Source organism: Phodopus roborovskii, unplaced genomic scaffold (assembly GCF_943737965.1).
Source record: "Phodopus roborovskii unplaced genomic scaffold, PHOROB, whole genome shotgun sequence".
Classification (NCBI taxonomy): Eukaryota; Metazoa; Chordata; class Mammalia; order Rodentia; family Cricetidae; genus Phodopus; species Phodopus roborovskii.
This window is the reverse complement of record NW_026126540.1, coordinates 31,334,031-31,361,744: the sequence shown is the minus strand read 5'-3', so window position 1 is coordinate 31,361,744 and position 27,714 is coordinate 31,334,031. Positions and strand designations below refer to the sequence as shown.

Sequence of the window (27,714 nt, the reverse complement as noted above, 5' to 3'; positions counted from 1 at the left end):
GATGAGACACCATGGCTTATGTGGGGAGTTTTGAGAGGGTTAATAGCTAGGAAAGTTTAATTATGTAAAGGTATGCTGCATCTGTTTCACCTTGCCTGCCGAAACCATCTGGTTGGTCCAATAAAGAGATGAATGGCCAACAGCTAGGCAGGGGTAGCAGGCAGAGAGAATAAATAGGGGAAATTTACACTTAAAAAGAAAACAGAAGAAAGAAGAATGAAACCAGGGGTGGTGGCGTACACCTTTAATCCCAGCACCGAAGAAACAGAGGCAGGTGGACTTTGTGAGTTTGAGGCCGGCATGGTCTATAGAGTGAGTTCCCAGGACAGCCAGGGCTATACACAGAAACCCTGTCTGGGGTGAGAGGGCAACAAACAAAAATACCAGGGGCCAGAAGCCAGGGAGCCACCAGGCAGCCAGACACAGAGAAATAGTTAAAGTAAGATATACAGAAGATAGGTAATAAGCCCCAAGGAAAAGGGTAGATAAAAAGAAAAAGGCTTATTTAAGGTAAAAGAACTAGCCAGAAACAAATGTAAACTAAGCTGAGCATTTAAAACTAATAATAAGCCAAATATCACAAAAAGTAACCACTCATATACCTTGTATGTGTCCCCTGCCCCAACCTTCTCCCGTACTGCTGTCTTCCATGGTAGTTTATTTGTTACAGCTGATGAGTTTACACTGTTAGATTCTCATGTAGTAAGTGGTTTACATTGTGGCTCAAATAGTGTGGTACATTCTGTGGGTTTGGACAAATGCATAATGACATTTACTCCCCAATATTATTTATAGTGGTATTCCAGCTGTTCTAATTTTCTGTTGCTGTGATAAACAACATGACTAAAAGCAACTCGAAGAGGAAAGGGCTTGTTTCAGTTTACAGTTCTAGGCCATTTAAAGGGAAGGCAGGCAGACTCAAGGCAGCAAGGAAGCAGAAGCTATGGAAGAACACTGCTTACTGGCTTGCTCTTCATGGTTTGTTTCGCCTGCTCTTTTCTGTTATCCACAAGCACTTGCCTAGGGTTCACACCACCTTCAGAGGATGGTTCCTTCCCCGTCAGTTGGCCACCAGAAAAATGCTCCGCTGACTTGTCTACAGGGTAACCTGATGGCAGTATCAGTAGGAGGGAGAACATGGGACTGTTTCAGACCTGGAAGTACTGTTTTCTATGTGAGTGTTTGATGTAATTGATTTGTTTTCATCTCAGTAGCAATGAGAACCAAAATTATTTTGAGACAGTTTGTGAAAGGGAAGCTTCAGCCTTGGCTCTCTGCAGAAAAGTTGAAACAGAGAGGAAAGGTTCTCTTCTGCTAATGCGTTGAGGTTTTAGTTTATTTCATCAGGGAGGGCATGACAGAGCGGAGAAGGAAGTAGTGAAAAGGAACTGAGCCGGGGCAAAGTAGGGCAGCCGAGTCCTTGTGCCCTGTGACTGACTTCCTCCAGCTAGGCCTGACTTTTCTGCCCTTCTGTTTGTTCGGTCAGGCCTTTCACCATGGAATTGTTTCTGGAAGCACTTCACAGCTATGCACAGGGGTGGTGCATCTCTCTTTTTCTGGGTGTCTCTTAATACAATCAACCTGGTAACATTAACCAGCAATTTGTGAGGGTAGTAAAGATTTTTACTTAGTTTAAAATAATAACACATGAATTTTTAAGAAACTGTCCACTCAGGGGTAAGGACATGCTTTTCTTTCCTGACTTTTCTCATCCAGTAGAATCCCAATAATGTATTTGTAATCATTTTGACTTGAAAGTTAGGACCATACCTTTTTCTGTGAGTCTGACAGCGAATCTGAGATGTGCTAAAAACAAATGCATCCTAGAAAAGTAATTTGAGTTTGGTATTACCTAATGATGAATAAGTAGGAAGTACACAGGCTCCTTTCATATGAGCCAGAGAGTTGATTGTAATTTATAATTTAACAAGGTGCTTTTGTTATATAGAGGTCTAACTAGAATATGGAATGTTTTACTTGTTACCCATTTTATGGTGTAGGAAGACATGAAGATTACAGGTTGTCCTCACAAAGTGTTGCTTTTTCTTGATTTGTTATTATGGTAAATGTGAAGCATTATTTTTCTCAGAAAAATGCTATTTCTATTAAATATTTACAAGTTAAGAACTTTTGATGATTTAGTTTACTTGACACAGATATATGGCTTTTCTTTAACAAGGTGGTCTCTTCATTTTTTTCATAGTATCAAAGTACCTTTCTACCTAAGAAAATATAATTTATATGGAAAATGGTACCTGGAATCTTTCAGATAAAATAGGAATTGTTAGGTGGAGTTCAATACATACTCACAGATAATAAAAACAAAAGAAATAACAGCAATAAAATCTGTCTTTACTATAACATAAAATTACTGAGTCAGTTTAGGGATATTTTCTTGGACAAATGAATAGCTTTTAAACCTCAGTAAACTCATGAATACAGAAAAGGAAATGTTGAACATTAATGTTTTTGGGTTTAAATATCAAGTTATTTTGGAAAAAGTGATCTTGCTCCAGAGATTGCTGCAATTTCTATTGAAAATTTGACTTTTGTTATCTACAAATGTTATGGTAATTGGGCAAATTATTCCACTAAGCTTTGCTGACTGTCCTAGTTTGCCTTTTTTTTTTTTTTTTTTTTTTTTTTTTGATAAACACCATGACCAAAACCACTTAGTTAGGGAAGGGCTTACTTCACCTTACTGCTTATTGTCCATCAGGAGGAACACTGACTTGTTCTTCTAGGTTGCTCAGTACCTTTCGTAGACCATCAGGCCCACTTGCCCTGGGATGGCATTGCTGCACAGCTGAGGCCCTCCCACGCCAATCATTAAGACAGTGTCCCACAAACTTGCCTACATGATAGTCTGATGGGGCATTTCTCAGCTGAGGGTCCCTCTTCTCAGATGGTAGTACACTGATATAACGTCTAAATATATTCTTTGTTATTTTCCCTTTCAGTGTGTTAGGTCACATATGCGTCTGTACAGTTATGTATGTTGTAATGTTTCAGTGGTAATACCAGTTTATAGTTGATTATGTTCCTGCTTATAGATTTGAAAATTGAGAAGATAGAGTTTATAGCAATTTGTAGCAGGTAGAATTTTAGAGGTAAAATTTCTCAAAGGAGACTGCTCTAGAGGAAAAGATCCAGATGTTGTACACAAGTCTACTTGTTAGACTAACTCCCAAAAGTAAGCATTTGTAGAACAAACATCAAACTTCCTAGATGGTACTCTTGATTCAGAACATTCCTGTTCCAGCTGCTGTCTACTATATGGAACGATGGTTGGATTTTGAGTTTAGCTATGTGCTTCAGAAAACATAAAACAAGCATTCTTCAGAGGATATAACAGTAATGAAAGTCTCAGAATTTATAGTGATCAGTTTTCAGTTAAAAAATTACTAATATGTGAAAAAATGTTATCTGTACTTCCTCCATAAAGGTTTTATAGTATTTTTTACAACTAGGATTAGTGACATCAAGGAAAATATTCTTGAGGTTACTGGATAGATGAAAATCTTAGTAAAAATTAGTTCTGAAAAAGAACAACATTGAAAAGTCTAGAGATGCTGAATATGGTATCCAAAATTAAAAAAAAAATTACTGTTTACAGCTGTCATTGGAAATAAGATCAGTAGACTTGAAGATAGAGCAATGTAAATTATTTTACATGAAGATAATAAAATTGGAAAAGGAAAAAAAGGACAAGTGCTAATATTAAAACATCTGATGTACTTGTACTTTGGATGACGATAGCAACAACAACCATAATGTTCTATTTTGGTGGGAGACCTAAAATGAAATCATGTTTTCTTGCCATGTATACTAGTTAGAATTTCTATTGCTGTGACAAAACACTATGACCAAAGCACCTTAGGGAGGAAAGGGTGTATCAGGTTACAGTTGTATATCATGAAGGGAAGTCAGGGCTGGGACCTGGAGGCAGAAACTGAAGCAGAGGCTGTGGAGGAGCACGCTTACTGGTTTGCTCTTGTGTCTTGCTCAGCTGCCTTATATGCTTTAGGACCACCGACAGTAGGCTGGTCCTAAGGCTCACATTAGTCATTAATCAAGAAACCCACAGTAGTTTTGCTTATAGGCTAATCTGATGGAGACATTTTCTTAAGGTTCCTGCTTCCCAAATGACCCTGACTTGTGTCAAGCTGACAGATAATCTAACTAGGGCACCATGACTAAGTACACTTAGTCATACAGCTAGACACCAGAAATAAAAAGTTTGAAAATACTGAGGGAAAAATGATACCATGAAAAATTATCATTTAAATAATTGAAACCATGCAGTTTATTTTTCATTTAATACCATTAAAATGATGTATTTATTTAATACAAAAAAGCCAACCCAGAATGTTCTATTACAGTATTTAACTGTAATGTATATCAGCTATGAAATAAGACAAAGTGATTGAGAAAATGACTTAAATAATTGGAAGCTTTTCCATTTTATAGGGATTTGTTATAACAATATACCTGGTAGTCTGAAAAGTTAAGGATTTTACACTAAGAAAATTTAAAAATAATGGTGAGATGTATGCGTCTATAAATAGATTTCTAGAAAAAGATCATTTAAGAAAAAGAAAAAAAGGGCAGATAGGAAGGCCTAGAGGGACCCCTCAAAATTCTGGAGGTGATAAATGGAAAACAAAAAGAATAGAATAGAGTGTATAGCTTGGCTGTAGAGCATTTGCCCTGGGTTGGATGCTTATTATAGGGATGAAAGATATGAGGCCAGGCAGTGATGGTATACACATTTAATTCAAGCAGCCATACTAGTTAGCTATAGAAACTGGGCAATGGTGGTACATGCCTTAATCCCAGCACTAGAGAGATTATGAAACAGGAACAGGATCTCAGACCTAGCAATCAGTCTGCAGCCACACAGAGGATTCAGGAGTTAGTCTCTAGCCACATTTGAGGACAGGATTGCCCTAGCCTTGGTAGGTGGGTAGTTTTATATTCTGATCTCCATGCAAGCTTTATTAGATCATAAACAATATATCACCATAGCTCATTATAATCCCAGTACTTCAGGAGTCTGGACTACAAAGTGTGTTCCAGTTTAGCCTTGGTTGAGGCTTTGGGGAAAAAAAATGCCTTGAAGTAATAAAAACATCAAATAAAGAATTGCAAGGGAAATTGAAAATGTTATAAAGTTGGTTCTTGGAAAGTATCAACAAAATTGAATAAAACCTTTAAGCTAAATACATTGACTAAATTAATAGAAGATAGCTTACCAAAATCTGGAATGAATGCTATTTCACAGACACCATGAAAATTGTTGGGAGCACAAAAGACCTTGGGTTTACAGCTAGCACCGGAGAAACCAGGAATGTTAAACATTTAGGATTGTTACTCAATAAAGAGAAGTATGACCTGTTTTTCACCAAGAATGCTGGAAGTGGGGGTGGTCAATAGCTTGGTGACCTGTGCTATCTATATGGCCAGGCCACAAGCAGGATCAGAAGAGACTAATAGTCTAAGTGACCTTTGCATTATCTGTATGGCCATGGTGTTCCCAAAATCCCACAGCCAGGACCAGAGGTGGCTAATAGCCCAAATGAGCAGATCCTCCCCAGGCCCTTGAGATAATACATGTAGCCTATCTCTAGAATCCATTTTCTTGGAAGAAGTCACATGTACTTTGAGAAGTATGCCTCCTTGTGCATAGGGGTTTGAATTACATCAGAAAACTTTTTTTTCAGATTGTTCTGTAGTTCAGTATGCTCACAATAAATGGTCTGAGGCCAAACTCTAGAAGTGTGAATCAACACCAGCCAAATAAATCATGTTGAACTGGAATTCCTTTTTGCCTCAGGCAGATTGTTACTCTGTCAGCCTGGTGTTCACAGAGCCCCCAAAGACATTAAAACATAATAATGGAATTGCCAAACATTGTTCTGCAAACAAAGATTTTAGGTAAAATGGAAAAAATTTTCTGAAAAAGATGTATGCATGAAAAATTGATGCATGAAAAAGCAAAAAGGTGTGAATAACCTCATATAAAGTATTGGTAATGAGAATAAAAACTTTCACAAAATTAATTCCAAGGTAAATGGTTCTGTTGATTAGTCTTATTAGGTATGAAAGGCAAGAAAATTCAGTCTAATACATCCTTTTTGAATGAATAGTTCAAAAGTCATTTATTTACCAACTTTCTGTTTTTCTGATTTAGGCTGTAAATGGTGGAGAGTGGTGTTAGCCCCTAGAGGCCCTTTTAGGGTCCTCACAGAAGTGCTTGTCTGGGTGGAGCAGACCGGCCTGATGCTTACCCAGAACCTTTCTCTTGGATTTGTTGCTTCTTCCCCTCCTCCCCCATTTGTAATTAGTGTTTATTAATTACAGAATAGTAGCTTTCGTTGTGCCATTTTTTGTGCGTGCGTGTGTGTGATATACTGTGATGTACTGATGGTTACTTCATACCCTTTTGCCCCCATTCCTAGTAGTTTCCTGCCCACCTTCCCAATATAAGTCTCTACCTTTTCTCAGATAGTCCTATTTTCATGGCTTTGTTTTGACTCTGGAGTTCACATGTGAAAGAAAACAGGCTGGGTTTGTCTTTCTGGGTCTGGCTTACTTTGCTTAACATGGAGATGATTGGATTCCATTTTCCTACAAATGGCATGATTTTGTTCCTTTTTTAGATGAATATAAAATCTTCATTACACACACACACACCATATCGTATCTTTGATCCATTCATCTGTTGATGGACACCTTGGCCAATTACATAACTTGGCCAATGTCCTTCAGAAGTCCAGAAAGAAAGTCTTGTGTGGGTGTTAGGGATTGATTGAGCCTCTGTAAACTCAGGTGCTCTGCCCTTCACAGGAAACGGCTTCTTCCTTTTCTAAGGCCATAGTGTCACTGATATCACAGCCAAAACAACAAAGCAAAAAGAACATTACAGATTTATAAACTCCAAGCATATAAGTAAAAATACTGAGCAAAAAATTAGTAAAGCTCAGCCAGTAAGAATATGGAAAAAAGTCTCATATATGTTTATGCTTCAGAAAACAAAGATGATTTAATATCAAAACAGATAATATAATTTGCCATGTTAATTAAGTAAAGAAGAAAAATAATGAACTATTTACAAAACTTCAGCAAAACAAATGTTATTTTGATGGTAAAATATTATTAGAAATAAAGTGAAATACCTCTGTTTCATATTGTACCAGCACTACAGTTTTAATGCAAAGATAAAGACCATATTATATTGCATACTCTTCTTTTTTATATGCCTTCAAATTTTTGAGATATCCAGTTATGTTGTTTGCAAATTTTGCTTTTAAAAATTTGCTTTCTAATATTATGTAAAAACATATTTACAGCAACTCAAGAGCATCTGTCCAAACTGTATTACAGTTTTGTTGTTGTCATTGTTAAACTGTGAAATAAGCTTGCATGTTGATTAAGATTCCATAGCCTCATTGTTTTCTCTTAGATTTTTCTATTCTTTTTTCTGTGTGCACATGTGTGTGGATGCACATGTGTGAGTACATGTGGAAGCCAGAATTTTCTTGTGTGTTAATGTGTGTGGGGGCTAGAGGGTGCATATATGTGCAGATACATGTGGAGGTCTGGGGTTGATTGTGGGGATCATTCTGGAGTGCTCTTCCACCTTAATGAAGCAGGGTTTCCCAGTCAAACCGAGAGCTCTCCGATAGGCTAGTCTTGTTAGACAGCTTGCTCTGGGGATATCTATTCAGCTTGCAGCTTCACTTTCTGGACTCCCATGCCTACCCAGCATTTTTGTAAGTGTTTGGAAGTTTGAACACTAGTCTTGATGCTTTCATGTCAAATGCTTCAGCCACTGATACATCTTCCCAGCCCTCTCTTAGATTTATTTTTTTATTTTTTTCTTTTCCTTTTTTTTTTTTTTGGCCAGGTAAAAATACAAATGACATGAACACCAAAACTATGTCTTTTCTTTGCAGTGATGTGTAGATTGAGGATTTTGTATACTGGGAAGCCTTCCTTATGTACTTTGCAGATAGCCACTCTAGTTACTATATACTCTGTAGTAAGAACGACATGCAGCCCCTTACCATAAGGCTTCCTTATAACTTGTACATTGTGGTATGCAATATTACTTACAGTTTATGATTATCCATTTTTTTTTTTTTTGTCTTTATCTCAGATATTCAAGACTAAAGCAGTGCAACTGGCTGAGAAACTCCTTCCTGCCTTTAACACACCTACTGGGATTCCCTGGGCAATGGTCAATCTGAAAAGGTAAACTCTATTTATTTGATTAACTGAAGTTTGATATTTTTATTCATGGAGAGTTTCAGTTATCTACTTCCATCATACTTTTCAAGATTTATTTTTCTCTGTATGTGTAGTTGAAAATCAAAACCCTTTTTTTATTTTAAAACTTAATGTCCTTTACTTTGAGACAGGCCTCCTGCCTTAACTTCATTCCAATGGCTAATACTTGTCTCCAGTTCTGTTTAGTACTGTATTCAAAGTATTTTCCCTCCCCTTTTTATATAGTATATACTACTCTTCTAAGGCATGATAGACAGTAGCACACCTAGAAATCAGGACTGTTGTTCGCCATACTAAGGATAATGATACAAGCTCCTCATTATAATGTCTAGGCTCAATCAAGGCTGAGCATGGATCCTTAAAATAATCATGTTTTGTCATGTGTTTCATTTGAAAACACTGATTTTTTTTTTTAATTTAGAAAAGGATGAAATACTTTCTTTGTATTTATGTAAGTCATACAAAAGTTTGAATAATGTCAATATTTTAATTTGCATTTAAATCATTTATGCTGAGTGAAATTTTGCTGTTCAGGTTTTCTCCAGGTAGTATTTATTATTAATGTTTGCATTTCTAAATCACATGAAAATGTGACGGTTTCCTTAGGACAAGTTGGGCGCATCTCTTTTTCTATAGGCATGAACCTGTGACACTCTAGATCGTAAGCCCTTGTTGTAACTCTAGTTTGCAACTGTTTTCTCCTGCTCCATGGACATCTGCCTTCCTGTGCTGGCTGTTCCTTCACTGTGGATTAGCATTAATGTAGCTCCTGGTAGTTCTCCTCTGTTCTCCTGTGTTCTTCCTTCTTGTCCCCTGCCTTTGAATTGATAGAGTACAATTTGGAGCTTGTGTTCATTTTTACTACTTTTATTTACCTCATTACCTTTATGAGATAGCTGCTACGGCATCCTACTTACACAACTGCCTTTTCAGTGAGCTCACATTTGGTATTGTATGACTTAGTTTAGAAGACAGGTATTGTGGCTTCTGTCTGCTTTTCCTCCTTCCCGTTATTTACCTGTATTTTAAAATGAATTACACCTGATTCACTTTAATCTCAACATGGTGTGTGTGTGTGTGTGTGTGTGTGCATATATATATAAAATGATTAAAATATTTAAACTGCCATGTGAAAGACACAGCAATGGCCTGTCTCTAAATGTTCATATTATATCCACAACTTTTACTTAAAGTTTACATATAAAAATATTTGTGAGTGTATGTTGTATCGATGTATACATGCATCTGCATTAATATTATGGAATACATATGGATGTCTGATGACAGCTTGTGGGGATTTATTTTCTCTTTTACCAGGTGGGTTCTAGGAATCAAACTCAGGTGGTCAGCCTTGGTGAAAGGAACTTTTACCCACTGAGCCATCTTTCCAGCCTTCATTTCTTTTAATTGTAAACTTTTAAAAGATTTGTTTTTATTTTTAATTCTGTGCATGTTATGCATGTGAGAGTGTAGTGTTCTTGGAAATCAGAAAGAGCTTCCATGGATCTGGATCTCCTGGAGCTGAAGTGACAGGAATCAGAAGACTCTTGTGGTGGGTAGTAGGAACCTGCAGGGGCTCTTAATTGCTAAACCATCCTTCTAACTCCTGACCTTCATTTCTTTTTGAAGAGCTAAAGTTTAATCTGTTGTTCGTATTAGTCTGTTGGGATGGATTTATCAAGGTTTTCCTTATGTAGGAAGCCTTTGTTTTCCTCCTTTTCTTTCCTTCCTTTTTAAATTTCATTTTATGTGTATGAGTGTTTTGTCTGCATGCATGTATGAGCAGCACCACATGCATGCTCTGGTGCCCAAGGAGTTCAGTCCCCTGGGACTGTAGTTAAGGCTGGTTGTGGGCTGCTGTGTAGATGCTGGATGTGGAAAGCTGGGTGCTCCGTAAGAGCAACAAGTGCCCCTAACTTCTGAGCAACCTTCCTATTCCAATTTCATTTCTTGAAAACAAGGAGGTGTCTATTGTCATCATAGCCAGCACTGGGGAAAAATACCAGCTGTGTGTTACATAGAGAGTGCCTGTGGAGTTACATAGAGAAATAATGTGGACAGGGCTTGACACTTCTGTCTGTGTAGTAGGCGATCTTGGTTAGGACATAATCTAGTGAATTACTGTCCTAAAACTGTACTTCTTTCCTAGCATTTGAAGTCTTTTATTGTTTTAAGAATTAATTATTTAAGATAGCATATCTGTGTATATGTGTGTCATGTTTTCTTGTTCATTCCCTCCCTCTCTCAGTGGCCTCACACATGTCACTGCATCTCTGTAGGCTGACTTCCTTCTCCTAGATAACCTACTCCTGTTTTCATATCACAGCTATTTTATCCCCTTTTCTTCCCTCCTCCCTTAAGATCTCTTCCTCTTCTCTCATTATCCCCTTTCTAGTTCCAAGATCTACACATGTGGTTTCACACATGCATATGTATGTAGGTACAAATGTACTTTTAAATGTAGGTTCTACATATAAGAGATAATTTCTTTCTCTCTTTTGCTTATTTAATTTCATATAATGATACCCAGTTCTATCTATTCCCCATAAATATTATTTTGTTTCATTTATCTTTATGGCTGACTAAAATTTCATTGTTACATGTACTGCATTTTCTTTACCCATTTATCTGCTTGTGGACATCTAGGCTGGTCCCATTGCTTGGGCTTTGTGAATAAAACCTCAACACACATGAATATGCTAGTATTTGTATATATTGACCTACAGTCCTTCAAGTATACACCCAAAAGTGATATATCTGGGTCATATGGTAGTTCTGTTTTTCGCCTTAAAAATGTGTATGTGTTTGGGATGGGGTTCAGGTATGTACACATGTGTGCACATAGTGTGTAGCGCAGCTTAACCTAAGGTGTCATTCATTCCTTACTGAGACAGGATCTTTCACTGGCCAGGGCTGGCTGACTTTGCTAGAGTGGCTTGCCAGTAAGCCTAAGTAAACCTCAAGGGTGCACCTGTCCCTGTTTACTGAGCACAGGGATTACAAATGTTGCCACTGTGCCTAGTTCTTGTTACTTGACTGTGTGAGTTGAGCTTCCTGCCACCTGCACGTTTTGATTTCTCACTGCCTCCTGGCAGTCTTGCTTTCTGCAATTGCCTCCCTGGTTTTTTTCCTTTGTTCAGAGGCTGTGGAAGGCCAAATTGGGAAATTTCTGATCTTGGCTGTTTTCTGATATGAGGCCTGCAAGGTAGCTGGATTTTTAAACAATAGTAGTTCTGAAGGTGGTGGCCTGCACTGCCCTTTGCTCATATGGAAAAATAAAATGGAATGCCCCTTTACCACTAACCCATCCCTTGGAAGATTTCCATGTTTGGTCTTGAGAGGGCTGTGGGCCGGTCTTTAGGGCAAGACTGGCTGTCTCTGATCTGGCTCACCTTTTGGAAGTGGTTTGTGTTTCCCTTTGCTTCCAGGCAGCAGGACTGAAGCTGTTGCTTCTCTTCTTACCTACACATTGCCCGTCTTTTTCAGTGGCTTTCTGGTGTTGTCCTTTCACTTATGTTGACTTCTGAAGCTCTTCCTCCCCCTCAGTCTTTGGAAATCTTTAAATGCATGTTCAGAGGCTATTTCCAGTTTATGTAAATTCTAGGTTTATGTTTATTTTCCATTAGAGAGGTTGTTTCTCTCTCCTCTGTTGTTTTTAAGCAAGGATTTGAGTTGTGTATCCCTTGATTTTTCCCTCTGACTTTCCCTTTCATATTTGCTATATAGCCGTTTGAAAATGTGAAAGAAGGTGCTCTAATGTCTTATTTACTTGGCTCTTGATTTCCTTCTGCATTCAAATTAATTGCACTTAGAGCTGCCTTTCAAGTTCCATAATTCTTTTATTTGATAATTTGTTTCCCATCTGTCTCCCTGTATTTTTTATGTAGTTTTCTGAATTTCTTGGGCTCTCTAAAAAATGTATAATACTTATTTTCTAATTGAAGATACTGATATGAAACATGGTAGATGTTTTTTAATTATTTAATTTAGAATTAAAAGACTTCAAATTTGACACAGTGCATCAAAGCTATACAGCCTCTATTAAACCAACAGTTTGTTTGTTTGTTTGTTTGTTTATTTATTTATTTGTGGTTTTTCAATGTATTGCTTTGGAGTCTGTCCTGGAACTCACTATGTAGACCAGGCTGGCCTCAAACCCATTTTTTATTTTTATGTGTTTATTTTTTATTGGAATCATTTTTTTTTTTTTCATACAATGTGTTATTACATTGTCTCCTCTCCTAGTCCTCACAGTCCCTCTCTACTTCCCCTCTCATCTGGATCCATTACCCATTCTGTCTCTCCTTAGAAAACAAACAGGCATCTAAGGAATAATAATAATAAAATAAGATAAAACAAAAACAACCAAATTGGAATAGGATAAAACAGCCAAAGAAGCAAAAGAGTCAAAGGGATGAAAGAAACACACGAAGTGCATATAGTTGAAAAACACACACATTTTCACTGAGGAAACCCATTAAAAACAAAAACAAACAAACAAAAACCCCACAATACTGAAAGCCATAATATATACACAAAAGACCTGTGAGTTCTAGGTAGGCACCATGTACAATGATTTGTTTTGGTATTGTGTTCAGTAATTAGGGCCTTACTTTCAGTTTGTGAAGAGCCACTTTAACAATAGCCTGAGTTGTTTAGGGGTTCCCATGGGACATCTTTGGCCAAGAACTCATTAACTGTAACCCATTCCTGGTACTCAAAACTTATTTGGTGACAAAAGATATCCAGTTGGGGTTCTGTCTTCCTGTTATTTGCTGGTTTCATTTAGATTATCTTCATGTATGTTTGTATATTTAGAAAGCTTCTACTATATCCCCATATGACCCCTCACATGTCTTTTAGTTTTAGCTGTTCCTCCACATATTCCTTCCCTCTCTGCCTTCTTCTCTCCCCCTCCCTGTTTGATCCTCCCTTTCAGTGTCCCCCCAATTCATCCATAACTGTCTATTCTATTTGCCCTTCCTAGGGAAATCCCTCCCTCCCCCTTGGTCTCTTATTCTTTACCTAATATCTGTGGTTATATGAATTTTAGCATGCTTATCTTTGACTTACATGCTAGCATTTTTCTGGAGATATTAACAAGTATAATGTTGCTAGAGGTTTCTGTTGTCCCATCAGGTCCCACTGCCCTTCCATATTAATTGTAATCTGTTGGCTGATGGCTGGAGCTTCTTACTGGCTAGCTGTCTTAATTATTAACCCATAGTGACTAATCTATATATTTCTACATGGCCTTATCTTTCTAGAGAACGCCTGGTGCATCCTGTCTTTCCAGTCTCTACATGGTGCCTTTTCGTGGTCTCTCTCTGACTACCTTTTCCAGAATTTTTATCTCTTAGTCCCACCTATCTTCCTTTCTCTATTGGCCAAACAGTGTTTTATTCATCAGCTAATAAGAGAAACATATATACAGAAGGATATCCCCCATCAGTATAACAATAGGAATGAGGAATAAAAGTAATAGATTATAAGCAAAATTATAATTAATTATATATATCATACCACTGCTTAATTTAAAGGTAATTTTAAAATACAATCATTTGAAAGGTAATGGGTAACTAATTAAAAGATAAGGGACAAGTTTGGATTTTTCAGGATAATTGCTGGCAGTCACACAGTAGAAGAGCTCATTCTGCCACAAAGAAGGTACAACTGTAAGCCTCACAGCTAGTTTCAAACCGAAGAATTACACCTTCAAAAGGGCATTCCTGCCTGACACAAAGAAAATGTCAAGAACAAAAATGAAGCCAAGTTATTAACAACGTAATGTCTTACTACCTAGAATCCAGCTAATAATTATTAGTCATGCTATGAGTCAAGAGAATGTTACCATAACCACAGGTGAAACCTGTCAGGAGAAACAGGCAGAGAAATAGAACTAATAGAGATGACTTCCAAAGACTTTAGAACAGGCTTTGTAAGTATGTATAAGTGTTTAAATAGAAATGGCATCAATGAGAGAAGTGACTTTTACAAGGACCAAAATGTAGCTTCTAGAGCTGAATATATATAAATACATATATATATTCATTAGCACATGTATATTCAAGTGAAAAATTTAACAGTTTTTTTTTTTTAATCACATCTTGAAGATCTGTGAGTTTGAAAGTAAAGTACTAGAAACCACTCAAAGAAAATCACAAAATAAAAACTAAAAGAAGCAGGTATGAGGAAGAAACCACTGTGTGGCCTGAATACTGCCCATGAGGAGCAAGGGACTGGGGGTGGGAGCTAGGGAGTGGGAACAGAGGCAGAGACCCAGGTTCAGAGAAATGTTTAACCAGGGAGCGTGCATGGGACTGACCTAGGCACTCTAGATATATGTTACAGTTGCATAGTTTGGTCATCTTTTGGAACTCCTAACAGTGGGAATAGGGACTATCTCCAACTTTTGTATTGGCTTTTGGGACCCTTCTCCCCATACTAGTGTCATTTTCCCAGCCTTAATACACAGGGAATTACTTAGTCTTACTGCAGTTCTATATGCCATGTTTTGTTGATACTCATGGGAGACTTGCCCTTTCCTAAACAGAAATGGAGGAGGAGTGCTATGAGCACTTTCCCGCCAGCCTGGTTCCACAGCCACATCAGCCCTAAGTAACACACAGAGACACTGTATTAATTATGAAACTGTTGGCTCTGTCTAAATTATTAACCCATAATTGTCAATATATGTATTTCTACATGGTCTGGTCTTACCAAAAACACCAGACTCATGTGTCCTCTCTTCCTGAGCTCACATTGTGACTCTGTCCTACATTTCCCAGAATCCTCCACCTCTCCTAGTCCCACCTATCTTGCCTCCTTTTGGCCAACAGGGCTTTATTCATTAGCCAATAAGAGAAACATACTTACAGAATGACATCTCCCATCAGAGCAGTGGATGGGGGAGGACAGATAGAGAGGAGATGATGTGGAGCGACTGGGAGGAGAGAAGGGAGGGGAAACTTTGGCTGAGATATTAAATAAACAAACACAAATAAATAAAAATTTTTGAATGTTTAAAACCTCACATTTGATGAACAATTAAGTTCGCAGATTCGGGTATTTCATGAAACTTTACAAGAAGCATAATTTGTTAGGAAAATCGGTTTTTAAAAAGTACCTTATCTCCTCTCCTCCATTCTCTTTCATTCCCCACTCTGTGAAATTAAAAGAGTAATATAGGCAATTAAGAAGCTTATAGAATTTCTTATCAACAGTTCTCTTATTACTCAAAACAGAAAGGAAAGTTCCAGTGCTTCCAGTAGGAAAGACAAATCTATACAAAGAAAATGAAGAGCAATGAAAGTATAGTTAAGTCAAAAGGCATATTTTCTGCTTTTAAATTATTTTTAAAAGTTTTTACTGAGCTTTATTTTTCTTAAGAAATTGACTATTCAAAGCAAAAATAGTAATTTGCATTGTAGTCTATAACACACACAGAAGAAAACACATGGTCATAGCAGCCCAAATTGTGCTGTGTGGATGTGAAAGTACAGGTGCTTCTATGTATACAGGGATGTGACATTGTAGTAAACTAGTCATAAACTGAAAATAGCCCAAGTTCAAAGTGTGCTTAATGTAACTACTGAACAGCATAGTACGTAGTGTGTATTGTTTACCTTTGTAGCTATGTAGCTGATTGAAAACTTGTGGCTTGTTGCTACTCAAAGCATCTCTTAAGGATATGTGATCACATGTCCTTATTGTAGGCAAAGGTTGGAACTCAAAATTGGAAGTACGGTTCCTACTGAATTCATACCACTTTTATACTGTCCAAGAGTCAAAAGCCTCATGAGTTAAACTCTCAGAAATCATGGACTGTCAGTATACCATGGCAGTGTTCTCATATTGTAAAGTACTATATGATAATGTGTATTTATAAATTAATGGTGTATGTTATAAGCCCTAGGGCATCATATTTGGACAGAATAAGTCAATAGAGAAACTACTGGAACATTTAAAAAATACTGCATGTCAAAGATAAAAAAAATGAACTTGGTAGAAAAAAGAAAACAAAAACACTTAAGAGTAGACTTAACATTGGTAGGACTTGATGTAGTATAGTCACTTGGGAAAAGTTTGGTTGTAACTAGAGGTTCTTTGTCCCTGCTGGTCCTGTAGCCCTTGAGCCCCAAATTAGCACACAGGTGCTATATTAATTATGACTGTTGACCAATGGCTAGGGCTTCTTATTGGCTAGCTCTGTCTTAATTATTAACCCATTTCTATTAATCTAAGTATTTTCACGTGGTCTTATCTTACCAGAAAAGAGTCCTACTCCTTTGGCGGCCTATAAGGCAACCCTGTCTGTCTGTGTTTCCCAGAATTGCTCTCATCTCCTACCTTTACTTCCTGTTGGGCCATTCAGCGAATCAGTGTTTTATTCATCAACCAATAAGAGAAGCATATATACAGAAGGACATCTCTCATCATTTGGTTGTTCTTATAAGATTAAAATGGAATTGTTACATGTCTGAGAGAAAGTAACTGTCCATACAAAGTTTGTTCATAATATTTTTTTTATTAATAATATTACAAAACTGTGATGCACCCAAGTGTTGAGCAGCAGGTGCTTAGCCACATTGTTGTCATATTTGTTCAGTGAAACACTGTTTAGCTATAAAAAAGAATTGAGCCACTAAATCACAGCAATAAATCTCAAACACATATTGAGTTAAAGAGCAGTCACTAAAGAATATATACAGCATGATGATCATACAGCGTTCCAGGAAACAAGTAAGCAATCTCTAACAAGATAATTGGTGAAGGGAGAATGCATGGTGACAGCAAGAGGGGACAAAGTCATGCTCTGTAGGTACTGACTTGATAACTGTGTGCCTGAATGCTTGCATTTTTGTATGATATGTTGTTTGGGTTTGGGAAAATGTAGTTTTAAGTCCCACTTACAGTGTAGGTACTAACCTTGCTGAGATGCTGAGGTAGCAAAGGTCCTCACCTGTCCTGGAGTCTGTCTCTTCATTTTATGTCTCCTATGTTGAGGCATGGAAGCTTTTTTCTTTAACACCATCTCATTTGTCAGTTCATGGTGTTTTTTCTGGGCCGCTGCAGTCCTTCTCTTCAGGAAGTCCTTGCCTACACTACACCTATATGAAATGTTTTCTCTCCTGAGCACTAGGGTTTAGGATTTCTAGACCTACATTACGGTCTTCCATCCATTTTGAATTTATTTTTGTTCAGGACGAGAAGTGTGTATCCATTTTCATTCTTCTATATGTGTATATCCAATTTTCCTGGCACTGTATGTTGAAGAGGTTATCTTTCCTCTAATGTATATTTTTGGCCTTTGTAAAAAATAACCATAAACAGCTTTCAATGTGGCTTTAGTTCTGGGGCTTCTATTCTAGGCCATTGACCAGTGTCTTTGTGGCAATAGGATACTGTTTTTGTTACTACTGTTTTATAGGGTAATTCAAAATTCAAAATACCTTCAACATGATTATTTTTGCTCAGGATTGGTTTGGCTGTCTGTAGTCTGTGCCTCCATATGAATTTTAGGATTTTTTTTTTCTAGTTCTGTAAAAATGGTTACTGGAATTTTGATAATGATTATGTTAAAGAAGGTCAGTTTTGGTAATATAGCCATTTTTTTGCGATGTCAATTTTACTATCCCATGAACATGAATTTTTTTTTTTCCATTTTGAAGTAGTTTCAGTTTCTTTCTTCAGTGTTGTCAAATTGTCATTGAAGCATTTACTTTTTGTTAGGTTTGTTCTAGTTTTCTGTTTTGTAATCATTGTGAATTGTGGTCTCCTAATTTTCTCATCGTGTTATATATTAGAAAGCTACTAATTTTCACATGTTAATTTTGTATCCTGCCACTTGGATGAAAGTGTCAGTTCTAAGATTTGTAGTGGAGTCATTACATCACTTATGTATAGGATCATTTTGTCTGTAAGCAGAAATAATTTGACTTCTTTTGTTTCTGTTTGTAGTTCTCATTTCTCTCATCATATTTCTCTAACCAAGATGTCAAGGATATGTTAAATAGGAGGGAAGAAAAGTAGACAGACACCCTTGTCTCACTCCCGATTTTAGTGGAAATGCTTTTTTTCTTTGTTTAATTGTAGCATTGTTTGTTTGTTGTATATGGATTCTGTTAATGACTTTTCTGCATTGAGATGATCATATTGTTGATGATCATTGAGATGATCATATTGTTCATATCTTTAACACTATTAATAGGCTATATTTATTGATTTGCATATGCTGAAATCCTTTTATTCTTGTAATGAACCACATTTTGAGCTAGCACAAGGTTCTGTGTTGACCACTTCTGGACCACAGACTCTGTGTGTTTTCGCTGAGGAACTTCAGAAAATTTGCCTCAATTCTGCTGTTTTCTTGTTAATCACAGTTGATTCCTCCTCAGCCCCAGCTGACTATAACCACAATTTATTAATATGAAAGAGTACGTGAACAACCCGGTAGACTCCGAAACTTCAGTCAGGGCTCCATCATCTGCACTGTTTTCAGAATTATCATCTAAGTTCTCACAGCAACTCATTATCTTCCACATCACAATGTGATCCCGTTTGTCAGCAACATCCCACAAACCTGGTACTCATGTCTGCCTTAGTCAGGTTTCTATTGCTGTGATTAAATGTTATGACCAAACAACTTGGAGAAGAGTTTATTTTAGTTTAGCTTTAATGCCCCATGATGGGGAATTAGGGCAGGAGCTCAAGGCAGGATCCCAAAGGCAGGAACTGCCATGGAGGAGTGCTGCTTATTGACTCACTCCTTATGGCTTTCTCAGCCTACTTCTTTTATAACTCAGGGCACCTGCCAGGGGTGGAACCACCTACAGTGAGCTGGGTCCTTCCACGTCAATTATTAATCAACAAAATGATCCACACACTTGCTGGCTAATCTTGTGGAGACATTTTCTCTGTTATATTTTCTCTTCTCAGATGTCTAGATTTGTATCAAGTAGGAAAAAAAATCCAACTGGTGCATCTCTTTTGTCAGATTTTAGTGAAAATGGATCTGCTAACTTTCTAATTCCGTTTCCTTATACTATCCTTTTCCATTCTTTCACCTTACAGCTGTTTTTGGTCTTTGCTAGTAAGCTGTGTTTCTTGCAGGCAGCAGAGAGCTGTTACTAACTATAGTGGAGAACTGGTAATGTTAGTACTCAGAGGTATTATTGAAAGTATGTGTTGTTCCTGCCATTGGTTGTTTCTGCGGTGTTTTGTCCTAGTGTGGTTTTTTTCTTTCAGTGGCCTTATAGATATATTTATCTTCTTTTTAATTAAAGCAAATGTTTGCTCGTGTGCTTTTAAAATAATTTATTAATTTAAAAATACAAATATTTTACATGTGTGTTTTGCTATGTGTCCATATATGTACCACATGTGTACATGGTGTCCACAGTGCCAGAAGAAGACATTGAATCACATGGGACTGAAGTTAGAGATAGTTGTGAGCTGCCACATGGGTGCTGAGAGCCAAACCTGGTCCTGCTGAGCCACTCCCCAACCCCAATTTAAAAATTTTAAATAATGTATTGTGAAATAGTTCTGCTTAAGACTATTTCCAAAGTAAAGTTATTTCTAAGAAAGTTAAGGAAACATTTATCCACATTTGAAGTTATTAATATCCTCCATTCTTATGGAGTTTGAAAAATGTTGTATATATAGTTTATTGCAAATTCTGCTTAAACATAGTTTACCCCTATTTTAAAGTTTTTGCATATTATAATGTATAGCTATTTAATATATCTTGAGTGAAAGTTGGAGCTCCATTAAATGCTTATTTGTAGTTTTGGACTCTGAGTTTAAACTTGTACATTGTGCAGTGACTTTAATTTATTTAGTTAATTTCTTGGGTTTTGATGGGATAAATATGAACATCACTTGTTGGCAAGCTTTGTTCTTAAAATTGCAATAAACTAGAAGCTTTGTTTTTTTAAGTACATAGATAAAGATTTTGTTTTATTTTGAGCAAAATACAAATTGTAGGTGATCCACTGTCAGAATACTTTAAAGTAATTATAGGACCTTAAATTGATTACTATTTAACCATCAAACATTTTTAATGTCTTGTTGTGGATGTTTAGCTTAACACACACACAGAGAGAAGTCATGTTGTTTTTAAATATTTTGTTTATTAGTATTCACTGCACATTTTTGTCTTCCTTTGACCAGTTGAAAAAGCATAACATTTGTAGGAAAAATTGTTTTGGGCAACTCATCTTTTTTTGTTTACTCCTCAGTAATTTTATTCTTTGGAGTTAGAATATATATATATATATATATATATATATATATGTGTGTGTGTGTGTGTGTGTGTGTGTGTGTGTGTGTGTGTGTGTGTGTGAAATTTTATATTTTAGAATGCTTTCTATGAAATAAAAGATAAAAAAAAACCTTGTTTAGAATTTAGTATTTTGAAAAGTATACTTTGAATAATGATTTCCTTTGTTGCTTTTAGCTGTTAAGTTTTCACATGGTCAACTGTGGACTTGGCAAGGTTTTGTGTCTATAGCTGACAACAGAATAATTCATTAGTTAACTGAAAGCTAATTGATCTCTAAATGTTATGCTTTATTCCTAAAATGTATACTGTATTCCTTAGATTTCTTTTGTCATTCTGTCACAGTAAAATAAAAACCCTGGAAATTTACCATGTTCCCATAGCATTCTTACATGGTTTGGGTGATAGCTAATTCTCTGATTGCACCCTGTAGCATTGCCTTCCTAAATTTCAGCTACAGGCAGGCTCTCACTTCTCTCCAGGCCTTTGAGAATTTTCTTCTTGGAGGTCTGTTCGTCATAGGCTCCTCTGTGATCACGACTCACCTGGAATTTTATCACATCATAAACACTTTGTCTGATCATAATACAGAAAGAGCCTTTTTTCCCGATGTGTTTCCTAATCTTAGTATTCAGTACTCTATTTCTCAACTTTTTCTTCATAGTAGTGTTCCCTATTTTAATGGCCTTATTTATTACAAGAACAGATATATGTCATGTTTATGGATGTCTGTCCTGAATAGCTAGTTTTTGCTGAATATGAAGGTCTTACATAGTTACCTTTTTGATTCTCACTTGTAGCTATAAAAGAAAAAGCTGATAGTGGTATTTGCATCTGATAATTTTAATGAAAAAAATTGTATAATGAAGGAACTGTAAAAGGTAGTGTTATGTACGTCCTAATATAGATTTTGATGTGTTCTTAATCCAGACCATTAGAGTTTAGTGTATTAAATTGACAGCATATAAGATCAGAATAATATACAAGTCCATTGATTACATGGAATTCTCTACAGCTATTGAGCCATGAGAAAGCTGTTATTTGTGAACTGATATGGAAAGACTAATATGGAGCAATACGAGATTACAGTACCCAGTCAGAGCAGTTAGTGCATTTTGCTTATGCTTTGCTTGTAAGAGGTAGAAAAAAATTTTAAAGTGGATTCCTTATGTATTAATAAAAATTCTGAGTGTGTAAAAAGCAGGTGAAAAGTGATTATAGAACTAGGTGATGTAAAGGGAATGAAAATGTTTAAAATATATTTGATGCATATTTTTTTACATTGTCTTGATTTTAAAAACTGACTGTAATTATTGTTTCAAAATTTTTGATAAGCAAAAATTAAGATCGAAATATTATGTTAGATGTAGTAATTTTTAAGATCTATTTAAGATGCATGTGTTCATTTAAAAGAAGTTTTGCTTTTTCCCCAACCTTTTTATCCCTCTTTCACTCAGTGGAGTAGGTCGAAACTGGGGCTGGGCGTCTGCAGGTAGCAGCATTCTGGCTGAATTTGGTACATTGCATATGGAGTTTGTCCACCTCAGCTACCTGACTGGTGACTTGATTTACTACAAAAAGGTTAGTTATAAAAGACTCTTACAATTTCCTAAAAGATCTTAATACTTAACATGTTTTTTTTAGGACTTTGGGTTTTATTGTTTTCTTTTTCTTTCAGTTTTTTTAAAATTCCTTTCCACTTATAATATATTTAAAGTGTTTATTGAGAAGTTATAACCACTATTTATTTTGTTAAAAAATTTTATTCCCATTTCTACTCTTGGTTCTGAACTCCCTGGCCCACATGCTAAGACAAGAAAACAAAATTTAAAAGCTTAATAATTGCAAAGAAAGAGAGAAAATACTGCTTCTACATAGAGTATGTGATTATTCTACTGGATATTTTAAGACAGTCTTAGGGATTTTGTTTGTTTGTTTGTTTTTTGAAAGGAGGGTTTTTCCTTTCCTTTTTAGAGAAGTAGCTCCATCATTGCCCAGGGTCTTGCTCATGCTGACTGCAGGCTCTACTATTGAGCTATGCAGGAATGTTAGGACTCTTGACTATTTAAATGTAAGTGACTACTGTGAATGCAAAGCTCAGTTCTCACCTCAAAAAATATAAGAGGTGTGTTTATTCTAGAGCTAAAGATGAACAGCTTTAGGCTCCCTCCTCCCCAACACAGATTCAGGTTATTGCTGTTTCAACAGAGTAACAGTTTCATAAAATTTGTATAATAAAATAATAAAATCATAATATATATTAGTGGAAACATCAGATATATGAGTTACTCCAAAGTGGGGAGATCTCTTTGTTAGATGTTACTTGATAGCTGGTACTTTGTTAGATGTTACTTGATAGACTTTGGGCTGGTAGAAGCCAGGAGTCTGTCAGGACACTTCAGGAGAACCTAATAGTCACAAGGATGTTAGGTTACACACAGAGGTAGGCAAGGAATGGCTATTTAGAGGACTAAATATACTCTTAAGATAGTTTTGTTCTGAACCAAAACATTCCAACACTCTATAATTATGGTGTTTTAACCAGTTAATTGTCCTTATAGAATCTTTAACATGGACAAGACTATTTTTTTTTTTTCTTCTTAAGCTCTGAGAAGAAACAAATATTTAATTGGGGGGAGCTACAAAATATTAGTGTAGACTTAAAATCCTTAGCATCTGTCTAATCTGTCTCTGTCAGCTGCAAAGGGTAAGAACGTGTCATTTTATAAAGATGCTTTATGTGGTAGGAACAAAACATATGTTTAGCACAAATTTAAAATCTGTGGAGGTAAGTTCATAGTGAGGATGGGGTCACAGGCAGATGAGTACTTTCCAGACTATAAGGACGTACAATGCTAAGAAGCTAGGGAAGGATGCTCACAAAAGTTCTACAGTGCCAGCTTCAGTGAAGGAAGACATGACAGTATCTCTGGCCTACAGTGCTAGCCTCCATTCTCATGGCCAGGGAGAAGTAAAGGCTGGAAATCACACTTACATTTGTGTTTATCCTCAGTCTTCGATGTCAAAACTTTCTTGTGAATAGTTGAGTAAGGAAACAGATGAACGTCAATGTGGTGGTGTAGATCTGTAATCCTGCCATTCATAAGGTTAAGGCAAGTGAATATTTACACCAGTGTGAACTCCATGCTGAGTTTAATAGGAGTCCTCCCTTCCCCCAAAGTGGAAGGGAGTTGATGAGTGATGAATAATTCATCTAAAAGGTGAATTTGTAGAGATTTAATCAGAACAAAAGGGAAGGGCCATGGAATGTGACAAACATCAGGGAAAAAATAAAAATCTTGACCAAATATCACCGTAAGAAAAGCATGTATTCCCTCATGCCCCGATTTTTGTAGAATGAGAATATAAACTGAGATAAAATGCTAATAGAATGAGATGTGGTATCAGTACCAGAGCAGAAGAAAACATTACCACCAAAGAGAAGGCCAAAGTGGAAGCAACATGGGGAAAGATAGGGATTGAAATGTGGAAGGAATGACTTAGAAGACAAAGCTGAGAAATGCTGTTAGAGAAAATAAAATGAGTGAGATTGAAATAATATACTGAGAAACACAGAATTAAGTACTGGACATAATTTCAGATGTCAAAAAGCAAAGTTTCTCATCTTTCCCAGTGTCATTTAGAAGTATCTGAAAGTGCTGTGTGGAGATACTCACATTGTACTTGTGCATGATGGCAGCCTTGCATATGAAAGAATCTAGAAATATAGGTAACGTTCTTGAGCTTCTTGGTGCTATGCCAAAACCCAGCTAAAGACAAAGCGATGAGAGTCATTGTGGTAAAACTATTGATGTGCTTAAGTTCACAAAAGCTAGTGTATGCGTGCCTATGAGAAAGAATGTATTCTAGGTTGTCAGTCATGTAAGGCAGTGTGGGTACGTCACCTATTCAAAATTTGAGTGATCAAAATTTTAGGTATATCTAATTAAAAAAAACTAAGAATACAGGAAATAGAATATCTTTTCTGTGGCACTGCCTGCTCTCCACATCTGAGACCACCTATCAGGTATGACCAGCCTCTGACAGATGGAAGACAGTTTTTTGGGAAATCATTTAGCCTCCAAATGTATTTTGTGATTCTTTTTACTCCCTTAACCTCAGGGAGATCTTTAAGAATTTAGGGAAATATTTTATTGGGTGGGTATTTGATTTTTTAAAACTTCATTTATTAAACTCAAGTTCTTTCCATAGAAAGTTTGGATTCCATTTCTATGAAGTTATGTTATTCATAATTATATGGAATATCTGGCTGATGTTTCTGATGGTCAAGTCTGTATAATAGACTGTGAGAATTTAAAATATTTTGTGAGCTTTTTTCTTTTGCTAGTTTTATTATTGTGTGATAAAACTGTTGAATCTTTTAAGAAACAGAGCCTTTTGACCACCACACAGACAAGGTAGAAGGTGGGAGTGGGTTCCCAGTGGTGGAAGAGTCATAGAGCATAGGCCAGTAGAAAGCCATAATGACATCTGCCTCTATTCATTACATTCTTATTTTCATTTTCATTAGGTCATGCACATTCGGAAACTACTCCAGAAAATGGAACGCCCAAATGGTCTTTATCCAAATTATTTAAACCCAAGAACAGGGCGCTGGGGTCAGTGTAAGTATTTCTTGCTGAAAAGGTTGTTTGAAAAGTCTTTGCTTGATGTGTGGTACACCATGTGGAGTTTAAACCCCCAGTCTAGGCCTGACCTTCCCAATTGTCTACTAATGCTGCTCTGTGGATTAGGTCCTGATCTTTTGAAGCTGCTTAAGTTGAGCTTTTATGGCTGGGCATTGGTGGCGCCTGCCTTTAATTCCAGCATTTGGATCTCTGTGAGTTCTACAGAGCTAGTTCCAGGACAGGCTCCAAAGCAATACAGAGAAACCCTGTCTTAAAAAACAAACTAAAAACAAACAAACAAACAAACAAAAAGTTGAGTTTTATTTGTAAAAATGAAGTTTTAGTAAAGTGCCTCACAAGAATATTTTCTTTCATGTAATCTGTAAGTAATTTGCTGAAATATGAAGGATAATGCATAGTAATCATATCTTGTGAATAAGAGTTGCTTGAGATAACTTTTTATGAGTACTTCAGAATATATGTAACTATATAAATTACTAGAAAAGGGGACAGTTGCCATTGGATAAACTATGTCTTGTCATTCATTTAAGAAAAAGGTACCATGCATCTATTATTTACTATGCTGTTGTATGAGACTAAAGATAGTAAAAGAAATAATGTTCATCTGATTTTAGGGGATTCCCGAGCTAGCCGCATAGGTAGAAACACTTAAAGTGGTTAGACTATATGATCAATGTTGTAGTGATATATTGTTTATGATTTAATAAAGCTTGCCTGGGGATCAGAATACAAAGCCAGACACACTAGTTAGCTATAGAAGCTGGGCAAGTGGTGACACACACCTTTAATCCCAGGACTCAGGAGACAGCAGCAGATGGATCTCTGTGAGTTCAAGAACACCCTGGGCTACAAGAGAGTGAATCAGCCTAAAAGAGCTCACATCTTTAATCCCAGTACTAGAGAGTATATGAAGAGCTCCATGCAGTCTCTGAGAGCAGTCTAGGAGTCTGAGATTTGGTGAAGAGCAGTGCAGTCTGGATTGCAGTCTGAGGATTTATAGAGAAAGGATCACCCTTTTGGTCTGAGGTAGAGGTAAGAGCTCTTTGGCGGCTGGCTGCTCTGCTTTTCTGATCTTCAGCTTGAACCCCAATTTCTGTCTCTGGATTTTTTTTATTTATGCTACACAATGTAATAAAGAAGTGTACAAGTTCGTAAGAAGCTTGTAGAAATGTTATGCCTTGTGGGAAAATGTTTTGTTTGCAGAGGTTAGTATTATCAGGGGTTTAGAATTCCTCTTTGAAGGTTTTGAGTCTCAAACAGTAAATGTTAATGTGGAAATGTTGAATTTATAATTTTAGTAATTAAGGTTTCTATAAATGCTATTCTTTTAAAAAGTAAAGAAACTTAAATACAAGTAACAACTTTGCCCCTAATAGGTCATGTTTTTGTTATTTTTCAAATTAACAATGGTGTAATGAAGTAGTAAATGAGAGACGAAGGCAACAATCATTTAATTTTAAGTATTGGAAGCACTACTAGCTTTGCCAGTGCAAACCACATGAGTCTGAATACCGGCAGCTGGAGGATGTTTGCCAGGGATTGCCTTGCAGGCTCCTTGTCAGGACTTTGCGTTAGATCCTAGTCTTGTATTTTCCCTCTCCATTACTTCTTTACGTGGAGTTCACTTTTCTCTTTACTTAAGAAAATGTAAGCGCTAATGTTCATATTGAATGGAAATAGTTTTGAAAAAGCAAATGTAGAGAGCTGCATTTGTAAAACAAACTGTAGTTTTCTTATGCTAGAGATAGTGACTGGATTGGATGCCTACTTAGTAATTTTGATGAATCAGATTATAGAATTTACTCCCTTAAAGTGTTAAGATTTGGAATTTCTAATATTGTGGGGAAAATTGGACTCAGTTTCTACAATATTTTATGCCATTATATATTTTTATATGGTATAACTATTTCAGTGTCTACAATTAAAAACTTAAACTAAATAATGGTTGCCAGAAGCATAAGGTGTCACTTTAACCATATATAAAGATTAGCCTACATTTCATAACAATTAAAAGGCAAATTTTATAATAAGAAGATGAATATATTTGGAAAATGATTTTTATATCCTTTCAATATCATGACTTATAAGATCATAAGAAGTAGATGATCACTCAAAGAATGCTGAGATAAGAAAACTTAATTAATAAAAGCAGAACATAGGTAATCAGTGAGACAATATTGCTTAGTTCTAAAGTTGTGGCAGTAAGTAATTCTTGGAGACTACTTGCTGGGACATTTCTTTCCATATAGACTACTGCTATTATAGCAAATACAGTCTTGTAGACCTTTATCCAGATACCTTTGTCTTTCCCATTTCACTGTACCCAGGACCATCAATGCACTTTTGAACAGGGGCATAGTTCTTTAACTGTTAGATTGGTAAAGCAAGTTAAAACCCCTGTATACCAAGTGTTTCAAACAATGTTAATATTTTTGAGCCTTCTGAATCAAGCAATTATCTAGTTTATTCCTGGGAAAATTTAAGAACTAT

The 27,714-nt window shown here is 36.4% G+C and overlaps 1 protein-coding gene across 2 annotated transcripts in view; it reads left to right on the top strand.

The window, feature by feature from the left end:
- The window catches only part of Man1a2 (mannosidase alpha class 1A member 2), a 107,602-nt gene that overhangs the window by 39,840 nt on the left and 40,048 nt on the right, over positions 1-27,714 (top strand). For both annotated transcript variants that reach the window (XM_051199212.1, XM_051199213.1), the window contains exons 6-8: positions 8,162-8,256; positions 22,033-22,156; positions 25,107-25,200. In XM_051199212.1, the coding sequence (XP_051055169.1) occupies positions 8,162-8,256; positions 22,033-22,156; positions 25,107-25,200 (313 nt within the window). The remainder of the gene's footprint in view (positions 1-8,161; positions 8,257-22,032; positions 22,157-25,106; positions 25,201-27,714) is intronic.